This window comes from Sminthopsis crassicaudata, chromosome 1 (genome assembly GCF_048593235.1).
Source record: "Sminthopsis crassicaudata isolate SCR6 chromosome 1, ASM4859323v1, whole genome shotgun sequence".
Taxonomy (NCBI): domain Eukaryota; kingdom Metazoa; phylum Chordata; class Mammalia; order Dasyuromorphia; family Dasyuridae; genus Sminthopsis; species Sminthopsis crassicaudata.
Window position 1 is genome coordinate 517,307,392 of NC_133617.1, and position 23,743 is coordinate 517,331,134.

The window sequence follows — 23,743 nt, forward strand, 5'->3', positions numbered from 1 at the left end:
AACCTGTGATTGTTGTAGCCTAAAAATGCTATTAAAATACATGGCAACACTAAAGAGACCAGATTAAATATATAGATACACGCACATACATGTATGTATGTTTTGCTGTACATGTGTATGTGTATATGCACACATATATAGACATATATATACATATATAAATGAAGAGAATAAGAAAAAATATTTTTGTTCTCCAAGCATCTTATCACTATGTGTAAAGATCATGCCACCAATCAAAACAAAGAAAACAAAAGCCCTTGTACTTCAAGTTCTCATTTTGAAATAAACCGACTGCTTTTGAATAGATACAAAGGTTAAAAAAAATACTAGAAAAAAAAAAAATTAGGACCACCTGAAAAGCCATTTCACATACCTCATTGCTGCTTCAATCTCTGCCTAGGTGTGAAAAGAACTTTAACAAAACAGTCATCCAATCTTTTTTGTGACTAACTCTCAAGGCTTTGGGGGGAGGGGGGGACGGGGGGAGAGGGAGAAATCATCTGAAGGGGATATAAAAAATGAAAAAAATATATGGACAATAATCCCTCACAACTTGGCTTTATTTTCACCTGCAAACTCTCCACACTCTAAAAGATTTGTGGGAAAAGAAATGAGAAAAACATCTAGCCAAAAGACAACAGCAGGATTTCGCGGCGATTACCGATTCAGAATCTTTAGTTTCTTCGGATTGGGTTTCACTTATTGAAATGTCATCGACCCCTGTTAGGATTTTTGTGACTGCAGCTGCATGTTTTCCATTTTCCTGATCCCTTAATTTCTTACGGTAATAGTCTCCTTCTGTCCAAAGGCTTGCCTGCTTCCTAGAGAGGTGAAATATGTCATGACTTTTTCTAGAAATCAATAACATATACACAAAGGACTCTTTTCTCTGCAAATTCTTTGAAATCCTTTCTTTTCCCCTCTTTAATAAACTAATATATCTATCACCAATTTTTGGAAAGGAAGATTATTCAGCAATGGTTCCTGGTCTATCTTTTTATTTTATATTTCTATTAGATAATTATAGCCAGGAATATAGAAAAGTTTAATATAGGTTTTGAGGGAATCTAGTCTGGGTCAGGTTAAGAAGATCAGCCTAGAGAGAGAGGAAGGACTGAGTTCAAATCTAACCTCAGCTACTTACTAGACAAGTAACTTACTGCTCAAGTCACAGATTTCCCATCTGTAATTATGGAAATAATAACTCCTACCTTTAAGAGTTGTTATGAGGATCAAATGAGATAACTATAAAAAACTTAGAATAGCACCTGGATCACAGTTAAGCACTATATAAATCTTAGTGTCATCTAATTCTTCAAGATTCTGTGATGACATAAATGGGAGTACTCCCTCCAATTTTGAACCCTGAGGGCAACTCTTCCAAAATGATTTTTGATCTTGTTACTAATATAACAAAAACATTCATGATGGCATTTATGGCAATAAGAGTCTCATGAATTTAACAAGACTGGTTCATAGAGCTCAGACTTACAATTCATCACCAGAAAAATCAGTAGAAAATTCTTCTGCTTATAGCAACTTGACAAGACTTAAACTTTACCATCAGAATGTTTGAGAAGCAAGGGTCAATTTCATGTCACACAGAGAATCTAGTGGACTTTACTTACGACACCAAAAAATGTTGCTGAGGTCCAATCACAGAGCCAGGTCTACAAATTCTGATCCAAGCAATGGTTTCAGGAACTGTCATCCTATAATGCTTTATGATATAGCAGGCTATCAGGGTGCCTGTCCTTCCAAGGCCAGCTAAGAAAAGAAACATACCACATGGTTTTGTGAACTTCATGCAATTTTTAAAAGCAAGTATCTAATTATGAGTTTTCTAATTGAAGTTGAGTTTTTGAAGAAAGATTATACAGATTTGTTTTAATAATCCTTGTTTCAATCATATTTCCTACAGAAGCTACAAAAAACAATGCTGTAGCTTTAACTGCTCAAAAAGAACAATAGGGGAAGCACTTTTGTCCTAACACTTTAGAAACTGACAATTGAAAAATATCTTATTATAGAGTCAGTTGACAAAATAATTCTACATAAAGTGTGTTTCCCATGGAGTCAGAACAAAGGTACTGTTTTACTTGTGATATCTGATCTTTGAAAACTATGAAATAGAATGTGAGAATGGATGTCAAAGAAAAGTTTGTAAGTGGATTAACCCTTTTTTTTTTTTACTGTCATTCAGGAAGAAAAAACAAACAAATAAGAAAGGAAAGGAGAAACTTTCTTTGATGCAACTATACTGAACTGTGGTATAACTAAAAAAAAAAAAAAAAAAAAACAAACCAACCCATCATTTGAGATAATAAAGAGAAATCAATTATTGTTTGTTATATTAATGGCTTACATTTAAATGAGTCATATTCATTAGTATTAGTAATTAGTATGGGGAAAAGAGATTTCTCCGTTTCATTAAGTAATTAATCGCTAGAATCTACATACTTGCACTTTGCAAAAAGTATGCAATGTGCTTTAAAATTATTGTCTTGTCCTAAAAACAATTCTGTAAGGTGGGTGCTATTATTATTCTCATTTTACAGTGGAGGAAACTCTGGCAGAAACAGAGTTGTGACTTGCTCAGGATCACAACTAATGAAATGTCTAAGGCAGGATTTGAAATCAAGCCTTCCAAATTCCAAAGCCTATATTTTATCTCACGTCACTCATCTGCCTCATTAATCAATTTTACTTATGCCAATTAATTAAAAAGACATTTGAAAATAACGAATGGGTTACTGTTAAATTAGCATAGCATTCAGAAAGATAAAGCATTACACAACAATGAATCCAGTGGCAGACTATGTTTCAGTAGTCTAATGGTAATCGAGAGTGGTCAAATACAACACAAATTTGCCGTATGCAGGAGGTCTTGCGAAATGGTTTAGTGATCTGTCTCTACCTAGGATCAAGTGCCTAATGATTTTTCCCCCAACTGTCAAGGAGAAAAGTCTAAGGTTTAAATCCTCCGTTAAAAATCCAAATTAAGCATATTGATGGTCTATTAGAGGGTCTAGTATTCACTGTCTTAAAGAAATAGTATAACTGACTAGAGTGGAAAGGCCAAATAACCATTAAGCGCTCCTTGTACTATCACTTATTCCTTCCCTTTCTCTTTGGATTGGATGCAGGATCGAGTATGACAGCTGAAAATTCTAAAAAGCCTCCCACAGACAGATGTGCACCTAAGAGGTTAAATGTTACTCTATGGACTACTAATCTTCAGGTGCTATGATAAATTTTGGATATGCATGGGAAAAGTGAAAAACATATTTAAGATTATATAATAAAAATACTAGGTCTTATTAGGGAATGGGAATTTGTAAAAACAACCTGGCTCCTAAAATTTCGTTTTATGGGGAAAGTTGGACAATTTAAATAAGTATGGATTCATTTTTACTGAATGTGGAGCTTCAAATTTTTGGCTAAAGTTCATTATGTGTTATACCGTATTATACAAACTGGCTTAATTCTATTACATATTACAAAGGCCTAGAACTATGGAAGAGGAAAGAGAGGATCTGAAAAAGTCAAGCCTGAAGAACACTTAAAGAAACTCTGTTAGAAACTCTATTACTTATTCAAATAACTATTGTTACTGACAGAAAGCACTGATATTTTTCACATGAAATATTCTTTGATATCTATAAAAAAAATAGCTAAAACGTCCTAGTCAAGTGAACAGTAAGATTACACTTGCTTTAGATTCCTTTAACTCTCCAAACCTTAAGGAAATCTAGGTAGCAGACACAACTATAAAACTGAATCAATGATTAAGAATCAACACCGGAAAATATTACTATCCAAAGCACTCACACGGTAATGACTTCCATTTTCCTAGTAGAAAGATCCAAAATGAATAATAGTTTTTGTGCCTGAGTCCTACTCAATCCCAACATATAAGCCAGTACACCTGCTGTCCCCTTCCCCAGGGAAAATGACTACTCCCAGTCATTTTCTAGAGCCTCACATGCAGTAGGAAAAAATGATGATGAAGTGTGATGCTTCTCACACCCTAACAGGGGTGAGAGAATGCACAAATCATACCCATAGGTCCCAGTGTATAGACCTATTCTGAAGGACTGTATATTTGTTATAAAGCTTAAGTCATTTGAAGAGGTGGGGAAGAAGAATATGGGGACTACCAGTAGTGATGTCAAAAAAAAAACAAAAAAATTAGGGACAAATTTTTTAAACATAGGAAAGAAAAACCAAGGCAGATGTGGAAAAGCAAGAAGCTCTAGGACTAATGTATTACATTTATTATTATGTTTTTTAAAATCTCATGTTGTACTTAATGGATATATGTAGAATAACAATATTTACTCAGTGCTTTAAGGTTTGCAAAATATTTTCCAAATAAGATCTACAGTTCTTTTAATTTGTGTAAGGAAATATGTTTGTTGATACTTATCAAAATCAGAATATGAAAAAGTTAAAATTAAAATTTGCAGGCAACAGAGAATGAGTCAGTGGACAGAAGATCAAAAGATGAGGAGGTAGAGATACATAAATGGAGGGAAGGAGGGAAGGAGGGAGAGACAGGTACAGATCGACAGGCAGGAGAGAGGAAGAAGAAAGGATAAAGGAAAAGAAGGAGGATGATAGCTGGGGCAGTGGAGAGAAAAAAGCAGGAAGAAATAAGATCAAAAATAGAAGTTATAGGTTTATTTGTTTGTTTGTTTTCAGGGTGAGATGGCTTGAAATTTTCAGAGATCCAATTTGTACTGACAGAGTGAGCTTCCTTATGCCAATGAAATCACAGATCTTATACTTGTCTCAAAAATACAAGATATTCATCAACTAGATGGGGAACCAAAAAGTGTGTGGGAGAAACCAGTCCAAATCCTGAAGGAACTTGCAGTCTATTACTTACTATATTTATACAAGTACAGAAAGAATTGAGAGCACTGATATGCACTATCAACAAAAGAAATATACCTTTGCAATGAACTGCAATAACACCATCAGCATTTTCACAGATGTTCAGAAATTCTTTTACTATGGCATCACTAGGTATACTGCCATCAGCAAAAAAAAGCTCATGATGGTCAAAACCAGCCTCTGTAAATCTCCTGGCATCATATGCTTTTTTGTTGAGTCTGATAATGGTGGTAACATTGTGCCTTTTAAAATACGGAATATAGGCTTCAGGTGTATGATAGTGATAACCTGTGATGAAAAAAAAAAGAAACCATTTTTCTTTGAATATAAAGAATTAAAGTTATTTTAGTTCTCTATGAGTAGTGATTGTGCTCTAGAATGCTTTTTTTTAAATAATAGAAACAAGTAATGATTATCAAAAGATCTCTCACTTCTCATGCCCTTCCCCCTCACGCTCTAGTGCCTGTAAATCTAGAGCTCAAAAGGATCTCACGGATCGTCAAGTCTAACCTTTTCATTTTTACAGATGACTGGCCCAGGATCATTCAACTAATAAGTCTTTCAAGGTGGAATCTAATGTCAGATCTTCCAAACAGTTCATTCACTACACCAGTTTTAAAACTATTTTTTGGATAAGTGAATAAAAAACCAAAAATTATCATAATCAAACAAGAAAGTCACACTTAAATGACTGATTTTCAAAAGCATAGCTTATGTAACTAAATTTGGGGTTTAGTTCAAGCCTCTGATTCCCTTGAACACCACCCATCCGGATTGGCATTCAAAAAAGCACAATGTGTTCATTCAATATCTCAGGAAGAATTATTTCCATTTTTTGGCATACCACTTTCAAGTCGGCTTCTTGGATGAGGGCCACAGAAGGCAATAAATCGGCCTGGTATTATCCAGTTTAAATCTCCATTTTCTGCTTTCTGTGAAAAGAATATACACTTTTACTTGCCACACTTTTCCTTCTCTTCACACTTTTATAAATTTAATTGTAACAATTATAAGAGCCATTAAGTGATTGTGAAATAACTTTAATATGAAAATGAATCTGTAATTTCATCAACATAGATGTTCTTTTCAGCTGTATGGCAATTCATCTACACCATGGGATTCTTGCCTAGATTCTACCATAAGTTTACCAAATGGGGTTCACTTCCTAATGATACTGGAAGAATATCAATAAGCTGATTGCTACTTACTACTGGATTTTCCCACAAGCTTCTTTTTTTCATCATACATTTCCCAGATTACATCCTTATTATATTGTTTGGGATGTAATGCACCCTGCTCACATTATGTATCTCTCTTCATGATTCTAAGATATCCATATTTATTTTTCCAGACTGGAATGTTCCATTAACCAAATAATATAATATTATCAGTATAATTTTAATATTGCATTCAAGTAGCAGTTTGGTTATTTAAATAGCTTCCTAAAGGAAATCAAGTCAGTTTCCTTCTTAAATGATTCAATTATTTGTCTATTTATACTGTCTATTGATATATAGACACATTTAATATTCACACATATATACATAAACATATGTTATATCATGCATATTCACACAAATAGAAAAACTCTTAAGCATGCTTAATTCACTTGGTTTTTCTTGTGTGAATGGTTTTCTTAATGTTCATAAGACTTTTACAGAAACTTTATCAAGGTTTAATAATAATGATGGTGATAACAATAATAAGCATTTAAATAGCACTTTTAGAATTGTAGATACTTTTATCAATTATCTCATTTGATTCTCATGACAACTATGGGGTTGGTGCTATTGCTATCCCCATTTTATATATGAGAAAACTAAGACCCAAAGATTCTGTTGATTCCAAATCCAATGTTCTATAAAGTATGCAATTTGATATAAATGACATGAAACAATCTTTGCAGATTGCAAAGAGAAGAATCTAGAAGACCTCACTATCTCCAGTTCCAAAGTTGTTTTTTTAACATGCCATAGACCCCTCTTGGCTATTTGGTAAAACTTATTGACTCCTTTCAAAACATTGTTTTTAAATGCATAAAATAAAATGACAAAGGATTACAAAGAAAATCAATTATATTGAACTAAGATTGTCAAAATATTAATAACCCAAGTTAATAGAACCCAGGTTAAGAACCCCTGATCTATAGGAATCATGTTTCAACTTGGACACTAACCTGGGCTTCCTCCATGATAGTGGAAAGCACTTTAGGTGAGTAGGAAAAAAGGAAGGAAACAAGGATTTATTAAATGCCTACTATGTGCAAGACACTGTATTAAGCACTTTACAAATATTAACTCATTTGATCCCATAATAGTAGCTGCTATTATCTCCATTGTACAGTCGAGAAAACTGAAGGGGATAAGTGATTTATCCAAAGTATCATAGCAAAAAAAGTGTCTGAGACTGGATTTGAATTCAGACCTTGCTGACACTAGGCCCAGGCTCTATTTACTTTGCCAACCAAAAGCTCTTAGCCTTTTTATGATTAGAGGATTGAACAAGGTTATGTTATTACAGCTTTCAAAAGAATTATTGTTTAAAGCACTGATATAGGGATGATTCTTGGAAAATACCCTCCAAGGTAATGTTTTGTTCTGCAAAAGATCTTATATAATAATTCATTTATATTCTCTCAGTTTGGTGTGTGATGGTATCCATGTAGGTCAACTATATAACAGGCTTTTAAAAAGCCTACATATTGCTTTTATTAAAAATACCTTTAAAGGATGTACAGTTTACTGTCTTACAAATGTGTTTGTGTGTGTGTGTGTGTGTATGTTTGTATATACATATAGACATACATACATACACGTAGGCTGTTGCTAACATTCTTTTAGTTGGTCTTTTAAAATATTTATTAGGTATAAATTATTTTTCATGCCATTGGAATCTTTTCCCTCTTAGAAAGGGAATTCACATTACCATGTGAATGAATCCATCAATGCCTCACAACTGTGTTTCTTAAGCACAGATATCCTCTATGATCAAATCCAAATGATCTCCCTGACTTTGGTCACTTTTTGAGTCACTTTTACCTCTTTTTAAAAGCAAATCTAGGAATGTGGTGCTGAATCAATATGAAGGAGAGCCTGCTGTTTTTTAAAAAGAAAAAAATATTTTTAAAAAATCTATGAATCTTTCACATTTTTTTTCTATTTGTCCACTTTTGTTCATCCTTAAATGTCCTTGAGATGACTTTGTTTAGTTGATGGTCACAAAACATCAACCTATAAATCTGCCTAACAAATTTATTTCCAATTCACCAATAGATTTCATTCATGCATGTGAGAGCATCAATTTCTCATGAAGTTATAGGATATGGGAACTAGCCCCTTGAGTTTGGTCAATGGATCTGAGAATTACATTAATGCAACTCTCAATTTTACAGTTGAGGAAACTGAAGTCATTTGACTTCACAGTAACTCACAGAGCATATCTATTTGAAACATTTTTAAATCAAAGAAAATTCTATTTTTGGAACACTTTTGTGGTTTTTGATGTTCATTGATAAATACTATTGAGTTCATTGGTGAGAAAATTCCTTTCTTATCAAAACAGTTCATTTCTCCTCTACTACTTATAATCTGAGAGATTTATGTAGGAGACAAGACTAAGGAGGGGGGACAGGGGATTTTCAGTGATGCCTAGAATCTTATTTGACTCAGAAATGGGACATAATTTCACATTTATTCTGACTGTCAGTGTGTCTCTTTATTCACTACTCTTCTTCAGCTCAACTAAATTGATGCCAATGAAAAGGGAAATCACATTCCTAAAATAAATCATTTAGAAATGTGCTTTATTGCACAATAAAACAGAAGATATAAATTCAAATCCAACCTTATTCTCAATGAGCTTTGTAACCCTAAATAAATGAATCACTTTACCTTCTCTCAGTCTCAGTTTCTTCATCTGTAAAATGAACAAGATAAGTAACACCTACGTGTGCCAGGGTTGCACAGTGAGGATAAAATGAGTTACTATCTATAAAGCACTTTTGCAAACTATGCTATGTAAATCCTAGGTATTACTACTCAAGGGGTTTGTTAGTCTTTCCTTAAATTACATTGACTCAAAAGAACTTTCCTAAGAACAAGGATAATTAATGGCTAACTTGAGTAGTTTGAATGTCTTTTAAGGATTTAAAAAGGAACTGTATGTAGGGATGTGATTGGACCTATGGTTTAACTAGTAAAGAGATCTAACAAGTAAAGAAATTCTTTCTATTAATACTGGTTATCATTTTCTCAGCCAGTTATGTGTCAGAGATAATATCTGAACTAAGATCTTCCTGTGTCCAAGGCTCTCTCTATTCACTTATCTCTAACAGTGTTGTCTCAGTTATTCAGGTCCCTAGTTTCTCAAGCTTACAAATCAACATTATATCAACAGAACTGTCATTAATTCAAATGCTATCTCTTACAGGAAATCTTCCTTGATATTAGTCACTCTGCCCTCAAAAAAAAAAAAAATCATATCAAGAAGTAATCATTTATTCCTCTGTTTTATGTGAAATTTGTCTAAAAATTCTTAAATATTACTCAATTATAGTAAATGATTTTAATTCAAATACATTTATTCAAGTAACTATTATGTTCCAAGCACTTTGCTAGGCAATGGGGCAACATTTAAGAATAGCTATCCTCAAAAAGCTTATATTCTACTAGAAGAAAAGGGGTAAATAATATCTTAGCAGTTAAGTGAGTAAGTACAATATAATTTGAGGGAGGAGAGAAGAAGCATGCTAACAATTCAAAGGATTAGAAAAGTTGTTTGTAGGAGGTAGCATTTAAATAGAGGTAGGAATCCCTAGAGAAGGCAATAAGGAGAATGAATTAGTATAAAGGATAGTCTTTGCAAAACCATGAAAGCTGGAGATGAAATGTTTATATAGAATAGCAGAAGAGGAAGAATTGGATTTCCACCTTTGTCTTCTTCATAGCATTCAGCACAGTGCTGAATTTTCATTTTAATTCTCAGTAAATGTTAAATTTAGTATTTCTACACCTTCACAACAATAATTTGCTGATTCAGTCTACTAATAAGGATGTGATTCAGAGTAATGTACCTTAATACAATAAGGAATTTCATAAGGTTGTTCTATTGTATATAAATACACAATCTTCAATTTTGCTATAATGCTAAATAGAATTTTCAAAGTTTGCTTGGTTTGAAATTCATTTTCATATTAATCATTAGGAGCACAAGGTTTAGAACTGGAAGGGCATCTTAACAGATCATTTAATTCAAGTTCCTTATTTTAGACATGAGAAAACTTTGGCTTAGGAATTACATGATTTATGCAAGGCTAAACAGATGGCAGAAATGGATTTGAACAGAAGTCCTTATATTCCAAATTCAGTGTGTTTGCACCACACAAGACAAAAATGAAAGAAAATTGTGATTTGGGTATAGAGACTGCCAAAGCATCACTTTCTTATCACGACAAGAAAAGCTTTCTTGTCTGCTATCAATTTTGTCCTAAGAGATTAGTACAAATTCATTAAATAATGAAGAATATTCTTCATGAATAAATTTAATGTAAGTAAGTAGATATAAGCTGCCAGCAAGGTACTTGTGGGTGGTCTACACTGGCGTTAGGCAGAAAATCTCAAACTTTGATAGATCCAATGAATGACACTGATATTAGTAGTGAAAGAAGAGCCTTATTTTTTGAAGACTGACAAAACCATATGGTAAGTGGCCACTAAAACTTTTGACTCTCCAATTATTTTCCAGAAAGTTAGCCAACCTACATTCTTGCAGGCATATGCATATACAATAAGTGAATGCATATTCTTTTCTACCATACTGAATAAAAGGCAAATAATCAATCAGGAAAACACCATCAACACATCAAATAAATTTCAGAGTTACTGCCATAACAGTGGAGTGGTCAGAACTGTTCTTTGGGAAAATTATCTCAGAGAAACATATAGATTGGTTGAAAGGAGGAAGTAATCAGGGTCTCAATCCTAGGAGTAGTATCAGCAACATTAGCAAGATGGTAGGAGGAAAATGCTGGGGAGATTTAGAAAAGAGACTCAACTGGATTTTTCAAAACTATATGGTAAGCTAACAAGAATTAAAGATTTTAAAACTATAAACCTGGGTGTCTGAAGGAATGGTTATTGACTGGAAGAAAAGTAGAACAGAGTATGGGGAAGAAAGGAAAAAAAAAAAAAGATAAGCAGAGCTCATATTGACATGTTTCTCATCTTTTAAGTGCTACAATAAATATTAAATAATATTAAATAGTAAATATTAAATTTACTAGTTTTTAACAAATTTGAGAGCTATGATTTAAGATACTCGGTAAAGCACCTTCAGAAGCTTAGTTCTAATTTGGCTCTGGGGACTCTAAGTCATCTTCATGTCACCATGCCTGTCAAATTTCAATAATCAATAACTCACTCCATTCAAGACTTGGTTCTGAAATATGCTAAATGCGTTTCACTCCACATTCTTAGCACACTGCCTGGCACATAGCAAATACTTAACAAATGCTTATTGATTGATTCCACCTTTCATAATTATTAATGAGTATAAAGAATCTCCACATTATCTGTCCAGTGAAATTCAATTCTATTATGTACAGAATACTACTTGGGGGAAATGGGAAGAATGTTTAGATAAAACATTTTTGACCTAATGAGACTCAGTTTAGAAAGGGGATAAGATAAAAACACAAGATTAACAATAATACTTAACTGCACATTATCATAATAGCTGCATTAGTTGTTTTGACTTTTACAGTTAAAAACCTCAGGTGCCAATACAAGAATCCTAAAATATCTTAAATATACTTTATCTCAATTTCTGGTTGGTTCTAGTATCTCACTGGTAACCCTTAGGGCTTGTTTTACTTTGACTTTTGTTAGACTCTTTAATTTGAATATGTCAATAAACATTTCAGTACATCAAAAATGAGTTTCAAACTCATGTTCTTATTTTTAAAAAGTCATTTTTGTGACAGAAATAAAATGAAATTTCAATTAACATGATTAGATTTCTATATATTGAATTCATTTTCAAAGAAAAATGCCCCTGAGATCACGGATATTGACATTTGTAATTGTTATCTGGAAACAAGATTCTATTTCTACATCTCTCTATATCAATATATAGATAGATATGTGTAGAAGTTTATATATGTGTGTAAGTATATGCTCATGTGTATGTAGATGTATAGATCCATGTGTATATATGAATGTGAAGTATACTTGTGTATGAACTGTGTGTATATAAATGGAACCAAATAACCTTTGAGTCAGTATGACTATAGCACTCATATAAATATGAAATATATTGGAAAAACTCTATAGACTTACTTCATAATGTTCATAATCATCAAGGTCAAACTTTTCAAAATTAAGGAAACCATACTGGACTGCCTAAAATTTAAAGAAAAAGAACTTTCAAAAAAGCAAATAATTACAGACAAATGTGAACTGTAGTTATAACAGTATATATTTACAGGGGAATGGAAAGTGAACCTGTGATTTACTAGTCTTAGAAATTTCCTAAATGAGAAAACTATCTCTACCAATGCAAATCTCAGCACCTATATAGGCTTTACAAGTTGCCTAGAGAACTAAAAGATCAAATCAAGGTCACACAGCTGGTGTGAGAGAGCCATGAGTTGAACTCAGTTATTTCTGGCTTCAAGGCGAACTCTTTATCTACTACACCAATTGCCTTTCAAACGTCCTCAGAATTTATTATATGACAATATGTCTTAACTGCCTCAGTTTTTTAAACTTTGTTTGATCTATATGTTCATTTAAAAATTTTGTGCCATACATGTAAATCGAGTTAGCTATCATTTCAGAATAATTATATCAACTAATCTACCAAGAGCATGTGGGTTAACAACATGTGTCTTTAAAAAAAAAAAGGGAAGTTTACCCTTGTATAACATTCCTTAATACTCTTTTGAATGAAATTTATGAACTGTGAAAAAAATAACATTGAAAGCAATTCTATATTTCATATACACCTTCATTTTTAAAAATTCCTAAATTATGAAACCAAATGTTCTGTGCACTGAAAAGAAATCCCACAAATCAACATCAATATTAAAAAATAGAAAAAGATGCTATTCTTCATGTGGGTGAATATTCTGACCTCTAACCTCTATTTGAAACCCAGCAAGACACATTATGATAATGAAATAAGAAACCTAGCATTTTCTAAAAAGATGAATTAAAGATCACCAGCACAATTATTGTTTTCAGGCTGGTTGAACTAATTAATAGACCAGCACTCACACAAGCATTTTTAATCATTATACATAGAGTTTATAAAGGCAAAACTTATAAGCACAGTGGTTATTAATCTTTTTTCTGTCATGACTCCTTTGGTGAAGTCTGCAAACCCCTTTTCAAGATTAAGATGTTTAAATGCACAAAATAAAAAAACCTAAGTGTTAGAAAGAAACTATTTTTTTAAAAATTCAGTTATGAAAATATTTTACAAATTCAGGTTTGCAGATCCCAGCTAAAGATCAAAATATATATATTTCTTAATAAGGAATTTTTAAAACTAAGCATCCAAATTCTACTATTCTGCAAATATATTTCTAAACTCCTATTCTGACACCAAATCCTTGTCAAGTTTCTACTTATTAATTTACTAAATATGAGTATTAGAATTGATGTGTCCCTGAAAAATTGACCAAAATTTGCTTTTTAGATAGGTAAGCCTAGAATATATGCAGGCTTGGCTATTTCCAACAGAAGCAGCCCAACCCTCTGGTGTGTCAGGGTGTGCCAAGAATTGTAAATCCTTTCTGCTGTTTGCAGCTGCAATTAGGAGGAGACACATTCTCTGGCTTTCATCCAGTGCTATTTTAAACCCAGTCTTTTCCTTCAGATTGAGACAAGATCAAGATATTCCCTAAGTGCATAGAAAGGACTGCTGGCATGATGCATAGATCTGGATCTTCAGGTAGTTTGGAAGTAACCAGTTTCTAGATCTGACAATTGTTTAACTTTTTTAAAAATCTCTTTATGAGGATGATCTTCTCTTAAAGAAAAAATTCCACTAATAATTCTTCTGTCTGAATACTGAGAAATCCACATTAAGATTCTTATAAAGTTGCAGTTTTTTGCTAGGGACAAATATTGTAGGCTATTAACTATGAAAATATAAATATCATTTCAATTATTGAGATGCTGTATAGTACATGCTGTATAGTACAAAGATAACTTATTTTAATAAGGATTTCTTACACCTGTGATGGCCCTTTAATTACAAGTTCCACAAGTTGATAACATATATGCCAAAAAAATCAGTGGCAATTTAAAAAGAACCGGAGTTATGTTTAAAAAAAAACAAAAAACTTAATTGATTATCCAAAGTCTTCTGTTATACCAGAATAACGATATAAAATATTATTTAAAAAGAATATACTTTGAATACATGTGAAATCAGACAGATCAATCTTTAAAAAGAAACACTAATTGATGAGCCTGAAAATGATGGGTTAGATATTTCCTATACTCAAGTCTTTGCTATTCCAATACAGCCCTGCAAAGTAGCATTATTTGATTCACTTACCTTATGTACTGCCTGAAAACAGTCGAGCAGTGTTATGTAGAAAGTGCAATTACCATAAGAAGCATCCCTGAAATTCCACAAATATTTGAATCAGTATCTCAGTTTTAATTCAAAAAACCCTCACAAATCCACTTGTTTATAATTCCATCTGGAGATGGCTGAATCAAAGAGCTAACAAAAAAGATTTTACCATCCCCAAAAAAGAAAAATTCCTGAATGGATCACTTTTATCATTGCAACTACATGATTTCTAAAAATGAATCCTCTTTTAATTTTTCTATCAACTACATCTTATCTCAAAAGAAATCATTACCTTTTAGGATGTGTATCTATGAAAATGTTGACAACAAACATGTGACGATGAGAAGAAAAGAGGAATTTTTTTTTAACATTAATGGATAATATAAATAATTTCATGTTATTGTGGGCTAATCTTAAACTCCATGTGTTTAGATCCTAAAACTTGTTTCAAGAAAGAAAAACTTCATTTCCTTTTATTCAATGAAAAGATGAGAATTACTACAAGGCATATAACTTGTACTACAGATGAATGTGTTTTTCTTTATATATGTCAAAATAGTATAATTTAAGAGAATCATATTTTAAAACCAAATATAAATTATAGCATGTCTTTGTTCAAGAAAACAAGGTTAATGTTTTGTTGGTGTACAATGTGCTTACAAATTATTTAAATTCAGCTTAAGGGAACTAAATTATGAAAAATTCTAATTTTCTTAAAATTATGCTTTTTAACTTATTTAACTCATTTTTCATGGCCAAAAGAATAGGATTTTCATAGTGTTATCAATCTTGAAGACAAAAAAGACACAAATTTTCACTGGATTCAAACTGTATTCCTTACTTGAAAAACTAAACATTGTATCAAACATTTATTTTTGTACTTAGTTTTAGGGTGTTTGGATACTATTTTATATAATTTCATTAAACTGACAATAAAAAGAACACCAGGTTAAATTGTTTTTGGTTATTACTATTTAATTAGACTGACTTCCATTTATGTGCTTCTCCTTTAAAAGGAAATGCATAGGGGCAGCTAGGTGTTGAAGTGGATAGAGCACCAGCCTTGAATTCAGGAGGACCCTAGTTCAAATCTGATCTGAGACACTTAACACCTTCCTATTGTGTGACCCTGGGCAAGTCACTTAACCCCAGCCTCAGGGGGGAAAAATACATAGTAAAGGCTAGGGATTATGAAGTATAAGAATAAAGGAGATTAGATACAGTTATTAGTCATCATCCCAACTCACCAGATGGTTTTGAATACTGACTTTTCTAAGTTTGAGGATACTCCTCTAGGAATTATGAGGATGCTATTCATAATTATTTAAAAATTCCCTTCTCTTCCACACAAAAATACTATTTTTTTCTTTGAAATTCAGGTTTGCAGATTAAATTTGAAGTAGAGTGCTATATAAACCGTATAATAAGTGTTTCAAAGCCTTTTCTATAAAATCTATAGAAACTCATGTCTAATAGTACAGAAGTCAGGACCTACAATTATAACTGCCATTGTGTGAAGTACTTCTCTCTATTCAGATATAGATGAAGAAACATTAAAAAAGAGAATTTTAATTTGTAAGTGAATTTGAAGATAAACAAATGGTTTCAGACTGTGTTGAGAAGGGAAGTTGGCTAACATTAAATAGAGGGTATGAAATGATATTGGCTGTGAGTTAAAGTAAAAATACTTCAAATTATCTATGTCTTTGTTTTACTATTGATATCCCTCTGCAATAAATGGTGTATTTTATGATTTTAATATATTTGATAACAGAAAATGAAAAGTTTTAATATAGAAATACAATATATTAATATAGAAAGTTTTATATATATATATATATATATATATATATATATATATGTATATATATATATATAAATATAAAACAACTAAGTACTACTAGGAAAGGATGTTGATTAATTGATGGAGGCTATGATCCTAATTTATTGATAAATATATTGAAATTTGATTGAGAAAGCAGACTTCTGGATTTCCCTAAATCCGTGGTTCTTTATTTTTTTAATGTTTAACTGTAGGTCCTCACTAAACATTTTGGATCCCTTATCAAAATGTTTTAAAATGCATAAAATAAGAGAAACCAAGTATATTGAAATACATATACAAAATATTTTGGAAAAATAAAGAAATCTATGGACCCCAGTTTTAGCAGCATCTGTAGGAGTTTGGGATGACAGGATTAATCATGGAAATCAGTCAAGGATTAGACCAAAAAAAGCATTCTATTGGTGAGAATGGTTAACCAATGTAATTCTGTTACAGAGCCCTTGATGTTGTTATTATTGTAACATTTGCCTCTCTTCTCTTAATTAACATCCTTCTTAGTCTATATTTAAGAATTCCCAAAGGTCAAACATAAAGCACATTGACATTATCTTTTGTTCTGAATTGTCCATATAAATGGATTATTAATAGTTTTTGCATGTAGACTAAGCACAAAAGTGATTATTTTTCAGATCATAATGTAATCCTAAACTACAATATCATAATGATCTCCATAAAGACATTCTTAAGTGAAAATACAATAAAACCTCCTTCGGTTGAATTTGACTACTTTAGTTTTTGCTGCGGCAACTGGAGTTAAATGACTGGCCCAGGGCCACACAGCTAGGAAGTGGTAAGTGTCTGAGGCCAGATTTGAATTCAGGTCCTCCTATTCAGGGCTGGTGCTCTATCAATTGCACCATCTAGCTACCCCCTAATTTAGAATTTGTGATAATTTGGCTTGCACTAGACCAAATTTTATCTTCATATTCTCTATGAATAAGGATTACTAAACCTTTAAATTTAATCACAGCTAATTTAACTTAGACCTATTAATTTTATTAGGGTAAAAAAAGTAGATTAAAAAAAAAAGACTCAAAAAGCAAATTATTTTGAAGATACTACCTACCTTAGAAGAATTCTAATCTATACTTGCAATACTCCCCATTTTATCTGAAGCAGTATTGCTATATAGAGTATAACATTAATACAGTGGAAAGTCAAATTCCACCACTGAGATATTTTACTTGTGTGATTCTGGATAAATCACTTTTTAAATCCTTCTGAGCCTGCATTTTCTTATTTATAAAATGGAATTAATAAAATCTGTAGTTCCTAGCTTGACAGCTGTTGTGAGACTTAAACCAGTTTATGTGTTTCATACTTTCACAACCATCTGGAATGTATTCTGGAAGGAATCTCAAGAGGAAACTAGAACCACAGGGTGCATGTACTTTATGACTTGAGTCTATATATTCTATAAGATTAATTTTATAGTATAATCTAAATCCCCCTCTAATCTTACACATTTAATAAACTGGGAAGAAATGATTGGAAGATGGGATATATCATTAAAAGTTTAGAAATACCAACTTACAGTAGAGACTATCTACCCTAAAGCAAATAACCATAATGGGTCTTTTGAGATTATCACTGTATGTTTGTTCAGTTGTTTTTCAGTCAATTCAGAGTTGTGGTCCCCTTTCTTCCCTAGGTCATTTTACATATGAGGAAACTGAGGTAAACAGGATTAAGTGAGATGTCCATGGTCACAGTGTCTAAGGCAAGATCTGAACTCAGGAAAAGCAGTCTTTCAAGGCTTTACACTCTTATCCACTACAATACATAACTGCCTTGTATTATAGCACAGTATAAAAAAATCATTATAAATGTGCCCTGGTTGGGGGGAATTTCCTCCATGGAAAGTATCTGTAACAATTAAATCATAAGTTAAGTTTTTTAAAATTTATAAAATATTAGAACTAGAAAGGAGTTTAGAGATCATTTAATTCATCTCAGGGTCACTGTTAAATATTAAGAAAAAGGTTAAATTATATTATGTATGCTTTGCTATTTATCAATACAAGAAAATATTTTCAATCTACCAACACTGATCTTTTTAAATTGATTCTTTATATATGGGCCAAATTAAGTTATTGAAAAAAGTTCACTTAAATGGAAAGTTCCATTCTCTAATAGCAGTAGAGTGGGAACAGTAATATAAAAGAATATATAAATGGAAGCTCTTATCTGCAAATAACAAATCCATTCTTCAAAGACCTATCAGAATCTCTAATTTTGAAAAGTTTGCTAGATTTAGGACAAGTACTTAAAAGAAATAATGTAATTTTTTAATAAAAGTTTTCCATTTAGATTTTTCATTCAATCAGACGGACCCTCCTTCCAATTAATTCAAACTAATTAAAATTTTATTATATTGTACTTTAGAGAAACTATTTTCTTGGTGATTGTTACAAAAGATGCAAAATATCTGGCAAAACTGATTTTTTAAAAAATAAATTTAATAAATAATTATTTTATTGAGTATAATGCTTGTACAGGCAGTTCTGCGAGGACATTCTTAGAGGCAAGACATGATTTTCTTACTCTGTGCCAAATTAATTCCTTTTTTATTTACTTGGTTTTCATTATTTATTCTAACTGTCAATCCCCAAATCTTTTTCCTATTTTCAACTGTGTTTTATAGACCTTAAGCAAATCACAAATTTGTTCACTTTCCAGGATCCATAGATGTTCCTCATGAAACCTATCACCATAAATAACATTGCAAAGAGGAGAAAAAAGTACAACAACAGCACAGGTATTCATTTATTGGATTGCAAATTCTTGCTGATGAATATAACACTTTTCTGGTTCTTGTTTGGGCAACAGCCTCCCTCCTAAATGACATTATCCAACAGCCTGTATATTTTTTGCAATATAGGAAGGAAGAGGAAGAGAGTTAATCTTTGTACAAATAATGCATCACTGAAGTCTGACCCTCCCTATCATCTCTTCCAACTCTGACTTTATAATCCATGATATTTTCCTTTTTTTGTTCCAAATTTAAATAATTTCTGCTGATTTGATCATTTAATACTGGCCAGTAAGGTATTGTGTGCCACTCTATCTCCAATTCCTACAGATTTGGAGGTTCATGTCTATAAATGTTATAAAGATCCACTCCAAAAAAACCAGATTTCCTTATAATGGCCCCAAATTCACTAAATTATAGTCAGGATAGTTTTAAGTCTTTGTAAGGTTTCTTGGGGGGCAGATACACTGTTACAGGGTCACTATTCAAAAAGTTTCCAAATATGCTAAATATCAATTAGAAGTTAGTGAAAATGAAAAAAAATATATTTTCTTATCCAAGTTCTGGAAACTCTGAAATCTATACAAGGACTCCTTGGTTAAGTCTTTGAATTTCAGTTTAAGAACTTCTATTCTAGGGGCAGTGAGATTCAGTAGATAGAACATTAGACCTGAAGTCAGGAGGATATGAATTCAAATCTAGCCTCAGACATTTAGAATTAGAAAAGTATTAATGAATTAAAAAAAAAAAATTTCTATTCTAGAGGTGATACTTTATGGGTATCCTCTTTAAGAATTCAACATCATCTTGATGCTTCAAAGAGGGAGAGAAGAATGATAACTATGAGAATAGCAATTTATACATGATATTTTCAGAAGCACTTTTATCTATATGAAATGATTGTTTTGCACAAGTATTTTACCAACTAGCTAAGATATTAATCGGGCATTTTTTTCAAACTAACACGCTAAAGTATGCCAATAAACACATTAGAAAGGATGGGGTTTTTTTAATTAGCTTTCTATAAAGGCTGCACATTATATTATTAAATATTTCTGCTTAATTTTATAATGACTTCTTTGAACTTGAAACTAATGTTATTTCTATCTAAGAAAGATATTACTCATATACCATGCATAGAAAATATGCTTTTAAGTGTTTTTACAGCAATATTCAATAAGTTAGCACTATACACTACCCAACTCCTTCCCCTGCTTCTTCACCATTGTACACATAAATTGAAAACCACCTGTCTATGTTCAGAGAGCAGTTTTTGTCAACAAAGGTCACCATATATAATATTAACACAAAAATTAAATTTCTATCTTGTTTTCAATCATCAGTACTGTATACACAATAGCTCAGTTTCTTTCCAGTTACTGGTTGCTTTTTGCATGTTTTCATCAAACAACACACCTCTGTGCATATTTACCAACTCCTCCCTTAAAAACAAACTTCACAGTGTTTTCACATGCTATGAAGGACAAAAACAAGATCTATGAAAGGGCCTGATTCAATATTCAAGTTTTCACATTTGTAATTTGTAATTAATGTTAGTTCTGTAGCAGAGATGAAGCAAAATATCTTTCTTGGAAAAGTGGTGGAAATGGATGTGAAATACTGTAAATACTTTTAGATGGATGGCTGATTTCACTTACATTTTTAAATTTGTTATAATGAAAAACATATTCAAGAGAAAGATGGAAAAGAAGTATATATATAGAAATGAACATTATTTAAAAATGAAAGTGATTAATGATTACAAAAATTCTGATACTCACCTGAAAGGAACATAGGATATATTTCCAACCAATAGCATCCTGTAGGTATCTTCTGGAGATTTCTCCAAATATATTATCTAGGTTTAAAAGGGTGAGAAACAATGCAATTTACTCATAAATTATATGACTAAGAAGAACTAGTTATCTATTTATAATTGATAATTCAGATAAGAACTAGCTAAAATTATTGTTCTATTTTCTACAAATTGCTGCTTAAGTATGAAGTAGAGATACAAACACTTTGAACTGTTAACAGTTAATGTTTATTTTTCCATGAAATACATACATTACACCTGTATTTATCAAGATTTCCTAGTGGATTTTAAGAACTGGTAACTCCCAAGGTTGTGACTAAAAAGATAGTCAATAAAACAGAACTATTTCCCCCACCTAAAACACTGTGATAAATCCAAGAATACTGTGATGTAAATATAAACAATAACAAACCTCATTAACATTGACTAAATTAATTTTATTCAGCATACTTTTATAAATGCTTCAGCCCCAACTTAGATGTGATGAGCTAAGAATCATCTGCATTAATAAGTTTTAAAAGACAAAGCAATTTAGATGGAAATCAAATTTAAGAATACACATTTAACCAAAGAAAGAAGAAAAAGCACAATAGCCTATGGGCAAAACTTTCTTCAATTTAAACCTGAAAATTTGGACATCAGACATGGAAATCCACATTAAAAAACAAAACAAAACAAAACACACAGAGAAACATTGTCAAAATTATAAAACCTTTCACCATAAGATTATTCCAATCCTGACAATTGTCCATAGCTCAGAAAAATGTTTTAATTAATTAATTATTCTGGTAAAGAAAAAAAAAAAAAAAAAAGAACTACAAAACAGATGCCAGTGCACTAAATCTAAAACCAAAACTGCCAAGTTCCTAGGCTGTGAATTAAGATTGAAAATATTTGCAATTTGTTAAAAAACAAAACAAAAACAAAACAAAACAAAACAAAACAAAAAGAAGATACACATTTGTCACTATTGACATAAATAATGTTTGCAGGAAAACCATGTAATCCCAATAAAACCATCTCTATTTCACAGATTAATCTATAAAAAAAATTTTAATGCAATTTAGGTTAGCAAAAAGGAAGAATAGCAAACATTTTAAAAGACATTTTTATTACTTTTAAGCATACGAACATTTCAAGAAAAACAAAAAAAGTTCTTGCAATGAAAGTCCTTAGTTTCAACATTGGGAAAGGATATAATTTTATAAGCGCAGATAAAATTAAAGAGGCATTCCTATCTGCTTTGCACTAAGGACCATGGAACAATCTTGCCTACCTATTAGAAGGTCAGCTCCTTGAAAACAGGGCCTTCTTTTCTATACTATTTCCAGTGCTTAAAACTAAGCTTTGCGAGAAGCAGATATCATGCAAGCTTTTATATTATTCATTCATATAACTTTGCCTTAATGATGTTATTTTAAAATCATATAGCATCAAATTTCATCTAATCTCTCCTAGAATCTTCCTATTGCATCATGGGTAATTGCTCCCTTAGAAGTAATCCCCTTTTATTATTGCCCATTATTAGAAAAGACTTACCTATATATACAGAAACATGAAGTAGATTAACAGAGCCTGGTCTGAGAGATGTCCTGATTTGAGCTATGAGTTGTAATTAATCAGAAGGACCAGACTAAGCTGTGGTTGCCTCTCTTTTCTTGTGAAATGACACTGAATACAACCAAAAAATTCAAATACACATAGTCAAGAAAACAAATTTACTTTCAAATATTTTCAAATGCTCTCTGGAATCTTCCCTACATCAAGAAATTGTTTATCAAGCCCCAAATTATCATAAATTGTGAATTCAGTGTAATGATAAAAAAAAAAAAAAAAAAAAAAAAAAAAAAGTTTTACCACATTGGCAAAAATGTTATAAACAATTGTCTTCTTTTCGAAATATTTAAAAGATTTTTTTTTTTTAAATTAATCAAAGCTCATTTAAAAGCAAACACTATATATAATTCTGAGGTTCAACATAAACAGATGTGGGAAATCTGTTACCTCAGGTTTCCAGGTCTTTTACCTACTGGCTTTAAACAACAGAATTTCAATCAGCATTTCTAAGCTAACCTGATATTATTCCAGTTAATATTTGCTAGCATTCTTTATCTTTGTCATGCTCATAGAGTCTAGTCTCTGATATCTTGGAGAGATTCTGACCTTTCACTGCAATCTTTTGTTGCAACCCTCAAAATCCAGCTCACATGTCACCTTCATGAAGTATCTCCTTAGTCTGTACTTTATATCACTCTTTTGGATCTCTTCCATAATATGACATTCTAAGGTGAATTACAGTCATTTATGTACATGTCTTTTCTTTTACTTGATGATGAACAGGTTTTGGAACAGGAGGATGACATGAGCATCTACTCTAATCCACTCATTTTACAGATAAAGACCTTAAAATTTCCAAAATATATCTTAGTTCATTAAAACAAAACAAAACAAAACAAAAAAAAAAACCCAGCAACTAGCATTTAATAATATCTGGACTGAATTCTATATTTACTTCTAAATCTAAATCAATACACCATCCTTCAGAGGATTATCTTTTGTATCCTAACAACAGTAGGCAAAGACAAAACATATTTTTAAAATAGGATTCATTCTTTTGGAACTTTTCCCTACATATATCAATATTCTAAGGTCAATTATAGTCATTTATGTACATAACCAAAGATAACCTTAAAAAGGTTTTTAAGGAGGGAGAAATCACAAGGGCAACTACTCTAGCCCACACATTTTAGAGATAAAGATCTCAATTTCCCACAATATATTTTAGTTCATTAAATGTATGTATATGTATATATATATATGTGTGGACTGGAGCGTGACCTCTACT

General features: G+C 31.6%; 1 protein-coding gene across 1 annotated transcript in view; it reads right to left on the bottom strand.

Moving 5' to 3' along the window:
* The window catches only part of CDC14B (cell division cycle 14B), a 96,571-nt gene that overhangs the window by 19,227 nt on the left and 53,601 nt on the right, over window positions 1–23,743 (bottom strand). Inside the window, exons 6-12 of the mRNA XM_074281682.1 lie at window positions 20,864–20,940; window positions 14,464–14,530; window positions 12,234–12,296; window positions 5,744–5,831; window positions 4,957–5,187; window positions 1,629–1,767; window positions 662–821 (exon numbers count right to left, since the gene is read on the bottom strand). Of these exons, the coding sequence (XP_074137783.1) occupies window positions 662–821; window positions 1,629–1,767; window positions 4,957–5,187; window positions 5,744–5,831; window positions 12,234–12,296; window positions 14,464–14,530; window positions 20,864–20,940 (825 nt within the window). The remainder of the gene's footprint in view (window positions 1–661; window positions 822–1,628; window positions 1,768–4,956; window positions 5,188–5,743; window positions 5,832–12,233; window positions 12,297–14,463; window positions 14,531–20,863; window positions 20,941–23,743) is intronic.